At 41.3% G+C, this 10,388-nt stretch overlaps 1 protein-coding gene across 7 annotated transcripts in view; it reads left to right on the plus strand.

The window, feature by feature from the left end:
• The window catches only part of LOC126984615 (protein Hook homolog 3-like), a 111,594-nt gene that overhangs the window by 91,191 nt on the left and 10,015 nt on the right, over positions 1-10,388 (plus strand). For 4 of the 7 annotated variants that reach the window (XR_007737132.1, XR_007737135.1, XR_007737134.1 and 1 more), the window contains exons 13-16: positions 2,471-2,640; positions 4,331-4,536; positions 4,776-4,847; positions 5,800-5,930. Coding sequence is in view for 2 of the 7 variants with exons in the window: in XM_050838406.1 (XP_050694363.1) it covers positions 2,471-2,640; positions 4,331-4,536; positions 4,776-4,847; positions 5,800-5,930 (579 nt within the window). In the remaining 5 variants the exon portion in view is untranslated. Of the gene's footprint in view, positions 1-2,470; positions 2,641-4,330; positions 4,537-4,775; positions 4,848-5,799; positions 5,931-7,463; positions 7,543-8,826; positions 8,878-10,388 lie in introns of all 7 variants that reach the window. The other 3 variants (XR_007737137.1, XR_007737136.1, XM_050838407.1) reach the window with 3 other exon arrangements.

Below are 10,388 nucleotides of genomic sequence, written 5' to 3' on the forward strand. Positions count from 1 at the left end.
TTCCATTTTTCCCCTCCTTGTTAGTCTGTGTATATCTCTCTTTCTCTCTTCCTCCCTTTTCCTCTTCTTCCTCTCCCATATTTTCCACCATTCCTTCCCTCATTTCCTTCCCTTACCACTAAACCCTTTCACCCTTTCATCTTTCCTCCTCTCTCTTTCTCTTCTTCCTCTCCCATACTTTCCATCATTCCTTCCTTCATTGCCTTCCCATACCACAAAACCCTTTCATCCTTCCATCTTTCCTCCTCTCTCTTTCTCTTCTTCCTCTCCCATACTTTCCACCGTTCCTTCCCTTCCCTCCCCTGACCACTAAACCCCCTTACGTTTCCCCTCCCTGTGGTGCTGTATGTCTGGGGCGCTGGGTCATGCAAGGAGGTGAATGCGCTGCGCTGTGTGGAAAACCAAACACAGCGACAACCCTGGAGTGAGGTCTTGGGATGGGCGTCGGGGAACCACTCTTGGGGGCATGCCGGGGATATTATGCTTGTCACTAATGGATAACACGGACCTAACAGTGACCAGCATGATGATAGTATATGTTAATCAAAGGTGTATGGTTAAGGTGTTTGTGATGAGTGTGTGTAGGCGAGAGAGAGTGAGAAATTGTACCTGTTTTTTCGGGTACATGAAGCTTAGAGATGTAGATTGGGGAGGCGGTGGCTGAGTGGTTAGCGTGTGGGCCCCGCATTCACCGCATTCTGGAGCAGTGAGTAGCAGACTTTTTTTTCACATTTGTTACCTTGAACTGCGGTAAAAAAAAAAAAAAAAAAAAAAAAAAAAATAATAATAATAATAAAAAAAAATAAAAAGCAGGTTCGAGTCCACCGCTACCACCTGGGATTTTTCAGTCACCGCCGAGTGGCCTAAGACTACCAACATGCTGTCCTGAAGACCACCCATCAACCCAGACTCTAGAAGAACCATCCAAGCCATTCAAAAACGAGCTCCGGGGGGCAGCATGAGCCGAGAAAAAATGGCGCCACTATAAACACTTGCCTGCGCCATGATGGGCTTGGGCAGACCACCAGGCCCCACAAGAAAGCCTACCAGTGCTACAGGCGTTGACGTAAAAAATAAATAAATAAGATTGATAAATAAAAATAAAAAAAGATTGACAGAGAGGAGTGACCAGCATGAGAAAGGTACATGTCAATTAAAGATGTTTGGAATGGTTAGCCCGGTAGCAGCAGGGATCATGCTTCTTAATGGTCCCTCTAAGCGAGAAAAATGAGAAAAAACACCCCTCACACAAACCATTGCATAATATATCAAAGCATTTGTGATCAGATTATGTATCATCTATTTTTGGGGGTTAAAATCATGGCACAAATTTGGCCCGTCGCTGCTACCGGGTTAAGGCGATTTTGGTGATGGGAACATATATGAGAGAGAAAAATTGGTACAGAGTGAAGAGATGCCGTACCTGTTTGTAGTGAAATGTTGAGCTTAAATGAATCTCGGTTAATGACAAAGACAAAAGGGAGAGAAAAGAAAGTCTGGGAGAAAGAAAAATGAGAGAAAACATTGTGGAGTTTGATGAAGTTTAAAGAAATGGACCCAAAGATGTGACAATGGGAAAGCAGACAAACAGAATAGAGAAGAAAGTAAGAAAGAAAAAGGATAGAAAGTTTTGATTCAGACTTACACTTGTTTTCAACCGATGAATTAATGAGGAAGGAGAAACCATTGCACAGTTCCGAGAAGCCAAACGAAATGGATTCAAAGATATGACATTAGGAAAGCAGAAGAACAGAATAGAGAAGAAAATAAGAAAGAAAAAGGATAGAAAGTTTTGATTCAGACTTACACTTGTTTTCAACCGATGAATTAATCAGAAAGGAGAAATCATTGCAGAGTTCCGAGAAGCTTAACCTGGTGGCTTTACCGTGTAGCAGCGACGGGCCAAATTTGTGCCATGATATAAACCCCCCAAAATAGATGATACATAAATTGATCACAAATGCTTTGATATATATTATGAAATGGTTTGTGTGAGGGGTGATTTTTTCTCTCGCTTGAAGGGACCATTAAGAAACATGATCCCTGCTGCTACCGGGTTAAAGAATTGGACCCAAAGATGTGACAATGGGAAAGCAGACAAACAGAATAGAGAAGAAAGTAAGAAAGAAAAAGGATAGAAGGTTTTGATTCAGACTTGCACTTGTTTTCAACCGATGAATTAACGAGGAAGGAGAAACCATTGCACAGTTCCTATAAGCTTAAAGAAATGGATTCAAAGAAATTAATGAGAAAGCAGTTGAACAGAGGAAGAAAAAAGAGAAAGAAGAAGGAAAGAGTTTTGTTGAGACTTGTAAGAAATCAATCAGAAAAAGAGAAAAATGTGAGTGTTTTGGAAAAGGTCCTGGAGGGTAAGTAAAAAGAAAGAACAAAAAATGGGGGGTCAGAGAGAGAGAGAGAGAGAGAGAGAGAGAGAGAGAGAGAGAGAGAGATGACTAACCTCCCACAACAGACAGCTGAACACCAGGATCATGGAGCTGGAGAGTGAGGTGGAGGAAGCGCGTGTGCCCTCCGTCCCCTCCACCGCCTCCGTCTCCGCCGCTGCACCGCCCACCCTCCAGGCCGGCAAGATGGATGAGGCGCGGAGGATTGCCGAGCTGGAGCGGAAGCTGGTGGAACAGAGTGAGTGTTGTACCAGTTTTTTTCCCATGATTATTTTTTCCTTTTTCTTATTTACTTTCATTTTTTCTTACAGTTTTTCCAGTTTCCTCTTTTTTTTCCTTTTTTTATTTCCATTTTTTTCATTTTTTTTTTCTTGTTTTAATTTTTTTTTCTTTTTGTTTGTTTTCTTTTTTTTCTTGTTTCCAGTTTTTCATATCCGTTATTTTTATTTTTTTTCATTTTCTCAACTTTTACATATTTTTTCTTTTATTTTTTTCATCCAGTTTTTTTCAAGATTACAGATTTTTCCAGTTTTCTAATTTTTCCCAGTGCAGGTTTTTGGTTGCAGTGGAGTGATATTATGGTTTTCTTTTTTTGGTTGAGATATAGTCATGTAAATGATCTTGTGGTTGTTGTATATATTGATGGTTGCACACACCTACACACCCATGCACATATAGAAAAACACCCACACACACATATAGAAAAACACACCCACACACATATAGAAAAACACACACACACATATAGAAAAACACCCACACACATATAGAAAAACACCCACACACATATAGAAAAACACACACACACATATAGAAAAACACCCACACACATATAGAAAAACACCCACACACATATAGAAAAACACCCACACACATATAGAAAAACACCCACACACATATAGAAAAACACACACACACATATAGAAAAACACACACACACATATAGAAAAACACCCACACACATATAGAAAAACACACACACACATATAGAAAACACACATATATAAAACACCCACACACACATATAGAAAAACACACACACCTACACAACCACACACATATAGAAAAACACACACACACATATAGAAAAACACCCACACACATATAGAAAAACACCCACACACACATAGAAAAACACCCACGCACATATAGAAAAACACCCACACACACATAGAAAAACACACACACACATATAGAAAAACACACACACACATATAGAAAAACACCCACACACATATAGAAAAACACACACACACATATAGAAAAACACCCACACACATATAGAAAAACACACACACACATATAGAAAAACACCCACACACATATAGAAAAACACACACACACATATAGAAAAACACCCACACACATATAGAAAAACACCCACACACATATAGAAAAACACCCACACACATATAGAAAAACACACACACATATAGAAAAACACCCACACACATATAGAAAAACACACACACATATAGAAAAACACCCACACACATATAGAAAAACACACACACATATAGAAAAACACCCACACACATATAGAAAAACACACACACCTTCACACCCACACACATATAGAAAAACACCCACACCTACACACCCACACACATATAGAAAAACACCCACACACCTGCACACCCACACACATATAGAAAAACACCCACACCTACACAATGACACAAATTAATACAAAAGGTAAGTTTTTTTGCGTACTAATTGGTGAACTTACCCTACCCCCAAATAATAAATACTGTAAACAATGGGATACATCTACACACACTAACACACTCACACACACACACACACACATACAAAAGCCTCACACTAACACAAATTAATATATACCCCCAAAAATAATAAATAAACAAAGGCATACATCTACACACACTCACACACACATACAAAAGCCTCACCCGTACATTCCGTAGGGGAGAAGGTGTCCGGGCTGGAGGAGTCGCTCACCAAGAAAGAGGGTGAAATGGAGGCCATGGAGGAACGCTACAAGAAATACCTCGGGAAGGCCAAGTCCGTCATCAAGACCCTGGACCCCAAGCACAACCCTGCCCTGGTGCCGGACGTCTCACACCTCCGCTCCGCCATCCAGGAGAAGGAGCGCATCATTGAGAACATGGAGGTGAGGCAGGGCTAACCCGTCCGCTGCGATTGGCACAGATTTGGCCTTCACTGGTAGCCTGGTAACATACACTTTCAGGTCTTTCTTTGTCTCTGTGGTGGATAGTTAAGGACAGACCGATAATGTTTACTGTAGAAGAAGGTGACAGCTGAGTGTTATCGAGGAATAGGGGATAGGTGTTTGGAGGACCGTGTGGAGGTGGCAGGTTAAGTGGATGTTTGTCTTATTTCTCCTTGCAGCGTGAAACGGAAAAGAGCAAGATGGTCAGGGACATGGAGGAGAAGCTAATCACCACTGCCTTCTACAACCTGGTGAGTGTGTGTGTGTGTGTGTAAATGAATGTGTTTGTGATGTGTGTGTGTGTGTGTTAAATTAATGTGTTTGTGGTGAGTGTGTGTTTGTGTGCGTAAATGGATGTGTTTGTGTGTGTGTGTGTGTTTTTATTTACCTAGTTGTTTTACAGGGCCTGGGGTTACGCTCATGTGGTCCCGTCTCCGTATCTGTATTTGTCCAACTTTTCCTTAAGGTTCTGCACACTCTTCGCTGATACTACATCCTCACTTAGTCTGTTCCAAACCTCTATATTTCTTTTGGTGTGTGTGTGTGTGTGTGTGTGTGTGTGTGTGTGTGTGTGTAAATGGATGTGCTTTTGTGTGTGTGTGTGTGTGAATGTTTTTGTGACCTACTAATGTATTAATAATGTGTTTTTAAGGTTAGAGTAACAAAATCTCCAAAATAAGCCGACTTTCCCAGTGTCCAGGAACATAACCCCCCTATTACTATTGTTTCTTATGGGGAAATTATGTTTAAATAACTCGATTTTAAATAACACAACATCTCCAGGAACGTAACCCTGATGTTAATCAAGAGGTGACTGTATATCTATATCTAAACTACCAGCACCACCACTGCCATCCCTACTCCTTGGTGTGTGTGTGTGTGTAAATGGATGTGCTTGTGTGTGTGTGTGTGTGTGTGTGTGTGTGTGTGTGGTGCGTAAATGGATGTGTTTGTGGTGCGTAAATGGATGTGTTTGTGGTGTGTAAATGGATGTGTTTGTGTGTGGAAATGACTGTGTTTATGTGGAAATGGATGTTTGTGTGTGGAAATGGATGTTTGTGTGTAGAAATTACTAGGTTTATGTGTGGAAATGGATGTTTGTATGTGGAAATGGATGCGTTTGTGGTGCGTAAAAGGATGCGTAGTATATCTATATCTAAACCACCACCACCACCATCCTCACCCCTCTCCGTCCCCCCTCAGGGTATGCAGATGCACCGCCAGATGATCAGTCAGCGGCTCTCCACGGTGGACCAGGGCGGCCACTCGTTCATGGCCCGCCAGCGCCAGGCCTCCACGCGCCGCTCACAGATGGGCAGCAACGTGGGCAACAGGTGAGGGCCGGCAGCCTGACCTCTTTTCCGACACCCTCGTTACCCTAATTAACCTCATTACCTGGATTTACCTGATTATCCTGACTTACCTCGTTAACCTTCGTCATGGCTAGACTACTTAATGTTCATGTTGTTTTTTGTATCTATGTGGTCAGTTTCCTTCCTCTATCATTCTATACCTCCTCATTATTCATGGTATTTGTAGTGACTTGGTAGTAGTAGTAGTAGTAGTGGTAGTAGTAGTAGTAGTAGTAGTAGTAGTAGTGTCCCTTCTTGGAGTGTGTTCTGTAGATGAAAAGTCTCTCAGTTTGATGTCAGTTCTCATTGCTAAACCTTCCCTTAACAGCTCAGTATTATGATTTTAAGTATTATAAGTATTGTAAGTGTTATTGTATCTTAGTATTATTAGTGTAAGAGAAGGAGTTGATGGGAGCAACCGAGATGTTTCAGCCTTATTAGAAGTTTGTCTTTTTCCATCAGTTTAGGGGCCGTATTACAAGTCAAATCCATGAAGTTTCGGGTCCCTACAGAGTTCGGGATGAGTTACTCTGTAGGGACCTGAAACTTCTCGGACTCGACTTGTAATACGGCCCCTAAACTGAACTCTGTAGGGACCCAAAACTTCTCGGATTTGACTTGTAATACGGCCCCTAAACTGAACTCTGTAGGGACCCAAAACCTCTCGGATTCGACTTGTAATATGGCCTCTAGAGTGTGAGCCAGTGTCAGATTGTTGAATGCAGTTGATCGCAAGTGTTATGCTGGATATGTAGATGTGTTACTTTTCATTTACCTCCTCATTGATTTTGCTCCTCCGAAACCTCAGAGTCAGTGGTGGATTGTTGGATGAAGTTGATCGTGAGTGTTTGCAAATGTTGGTTATGTAGCTTTCATATTGATTGATTTTGCTCCTTCGAAACCTCAGAGTCAGTGGCAGATTGTTGAATGAAGTTGATTGTATTTACCTAGTTGTGATATACATGTTAGAATTGATTGTGAGTGTTTGGAAATGTTGGTTATGTAGCTTTCTTATTGATTGATTTTGCTCCTTCGAAACCTCAGAGTCAGTGGCAGATTGTTGAATGAAGTTGATTGTATTTACCTAGTTGTGACATACATGATAGAATTGATTGTGAGTGTTTGGAAATGTTGGTTGTGTAGATGTGTTTCTTATGATTTACTTTCTTATTGATTGATTTTGCTCCTTCGAAACCTCAGAGTCAGTGGCAGATTGTTGAATGAAGTTGATTGTATTTAGCTAGTTGTGATATACATGATAGAATTGATTGTGAGTGTTTGGAAATGTTGGTTGTGTAGATGTGTTTCTTTTGATTTACTTTCTTATTGATTGATTTTGCTCCTTCGAAACCTCAGAGTCAGTGGCAGATTGTTGAATGAAGTTGATTGTATTTAGCTAGTAGTTGTGATATACATGATAGAGTTGATTGTGAGTGTTTGGAAATGTTGGTTGTGTAGATGTGTTTCTTTTGATTTACTTTCTTATTGATTGATTTTGCTCCTCCGAAACCTCAGCTCCCGAACCTAAGAAAAGCACCACAACACAAACCATGAATTCACCACAACCACCAACAACAGCAGCAACAACAAAAACGTAATAACAACAACAGCAATACTTCTTAACTAAAATATTCCATTGCAAGAGCATAAAAAAATTACCCTTAACAATGACTACAACAATAGTAATATCACTCCACAAAACAACAACAACAACAACAACAACAACAACAACAACAACCCTTCCCCACCCCCAAAAAATAATGGAGTCTCCCTAACCTAACCTAACCTAACCTAACCTAACCTAATAGCAACATAAAAACAACAACAACAATAACAACAATAATACTCCAGAAAAACAGCAACAACAACAACAACAGTACCCCTCCATTCCCCCTCAAAAAAAAAAAAAATAAATAAATAAATAATAATACTCCAGAAAAATACCACCACCACCACCACCACCACCACCAACAACAACAACAACAACAACAACAACACCCACATCCCTCCATTCCCCCTCAGTAAATGGCACCCCCCCTAACCTAACCTAACCTGACCTAACCTAACCTAACCTAACCTAACCCAATAGCAACATACACCACCACCACCACTATCAACAACAACAACAACAACAACAACAACAACAGCATCCGCACCCCTCCATTCCCCCTCAATAAACGGCGCCCCCTAACCTAACCTAACCTAACCTAACCTAACCCAATAGTAACACACACCACCACCACCACTACCAACAACAACAACAACAACAACAACAACAACAGCATCCGCACCCCTCCATTCCCTAACCTAACCTAACCTAACCTAACCTAACCTAACCCAATAGTAACATACACCACCACCACTACCAACAACAACAACAACAACAACAGCATCTGCACCCCTCCATTCCCCCTCAATAAACAGTGCCCCCCCCTAACCTAACCTAACCTAACCTAACCTAACCCAATAGTAACATACACCACCACCACCACTACCAACAACAACAACAACAACAGCATCAACCTAACCTAACCTAACCTAACCTAACCTAACCTAACCCAATAGTAACATACACCACCACCACCACTACCAACAACAACAACAACAAAAACAACAGCATCCGCACCCCTCCATTCCCCCTCAATAAAGAGCGCCCCCCCCTAACCTAACCTAACCTAACCTAACCTAACCTAACCTAACCCAATAGTAACATACACCACCACCACCACCACTACCACCACCAACAACAACAACAGCATCTGCACCCCTCCATTCCCCCTCAATAAACAGCGCCCCCCCTAACCTAACCTAACCTAACCTAACCTAACCTAACCTAACCCGGCATTAACCTCGTCCTTATTTTCTGTGTTCCTTTCAGCGAGTTCTATGATTACTAGCCGCTGTGTGCCCGTGTCCGCCACCCTGCATGGTTAGTACCCGCCAGGCTCTGCTCCGCCATGCCCTGCCCTGCCCGGCTATGATTGGCCTGCTTTGACCTGCCCTGTTATGCTGACCTATATTCCTACCTATTTACCTTTCTTTCTTTCTTTCTTTCTTTCTTTTTTTCCTTCCTTCCGTCCCTCTTTCCTTCCTTTCTTTCCCGCCTCTTGCAGACTCCTTACGTTCTTATGTTTCCTTCCATCCTTCCTTCCTTCCATCCCTCCATCCCTCCTTTCTTTCTTTCATTCCTATCCTTCCTTCCTTCCCTCCTTCCTTCCTCTCTTTCTTTCCTTCCTTCCTTCCTTCCTTCCTTCCTTTCCCTCCCTCCCTCCTTTCCTTCCTTCCATCCTTCCTTCCTTACCTTACCTGCCTACCCTTTGCCAGTCTGCCTGTGTGTGTGTGTGTGTGTGTACCAGTGCTGGGAACTTCCGCTAATTAGTCCACAAATCTGCAATAGCGGAAGTTCCATTTCATTTGTGGATTTGCGTTTGCAACAAAAAGGTCGCTAATTTACGGCTTAGCGTTTGTGGTATTACTTCCGCTAACCTCCGCTAACATGTGGAGGAGCCAGCCCGGACAGCCTCAATCTGATAGCTTCTTCAATAATGTTAAAATAAAAACTGATTAACCTCAAATCTTTTTTTAGTTGTTGCCTTTTCCACTTTTTACAAAAAGCATATTCACATAAACCTCTCAGGGGATCTTATTATAAACATTACTATAAGTATTTTGAAGGAGACATCACGTATGAATATGTATTTAGTTGTGACACTCACACTGGTGAACTTCCTTTGGTCCTTCTCATTAAAAATAAGTTTAAAATAGATGCTTATCAAATTATTATAAATTAATTAGTATGATTACAAATCGTCCATACTTGAAGGCAGTAGTGTATGTATGGTCAATGCTGGTCTTGTAAAAATAGTTTTCTTTATACTCCAGGTCTTTAAAAAAAACAAAATATTGAAGCTTTGGATGCCAAGCTACAGCATTACATCGCAAATAGAGTGACAAGAGATTTGAGAACCATTGATAATATAATTTTTATTTGTGGTTTGTGTTTATGGTGTCAAGTTTTGTGGCGGAAGACTGCAAATACTGTGTAGCTATTTGTGATAGTGGATTTGCGATTGCAATTTAAACTAAATCTTGAAATTTGCAGAATTGCGATTGCAAAAGCTACGGAATAAGTTAGCAGATTTGTGATAGCGGAAGTTCAGATTCGTTAGCGATGCCCAGCTCTGGTGTGTGCCCTGCTCTGATTTACCCGTGTTATGTTGGCCCCTTACCTTACCTTGCCTTACCTCACCCTACCTTACCCTACCCCATTCCTCTGCCTGTGTGTGTGTGTTTAAAGGAAAGAAAGAAAGAGGGAGAGGAAAAACTGTAAATCCACTTTCCTCCCTTTCATTTTGTCTTACCTTAGCTGACCTTACCTTACCTTACTCTGCCTTACCTCATGTCTGCCTGTGTGTGTGTGTGTGTGTGTGTTTGAAAGAG

This window comes from Eriocheir sinensis, chromosome 57 (assembly GCF_024679095.1).
Source record: "Eriocheir sinensis breed Jianghai 21 chromosome 57, ASM2467909v1, whole genome shotgun sequence".
NCBI classification, from domain to species: domain Eukaryota; kingdom Metazoa; phylum Arthropoda; class Malacostraca; order Decapoda; family Varunidae; genus Eriocheir; species Eriocheir sinensis.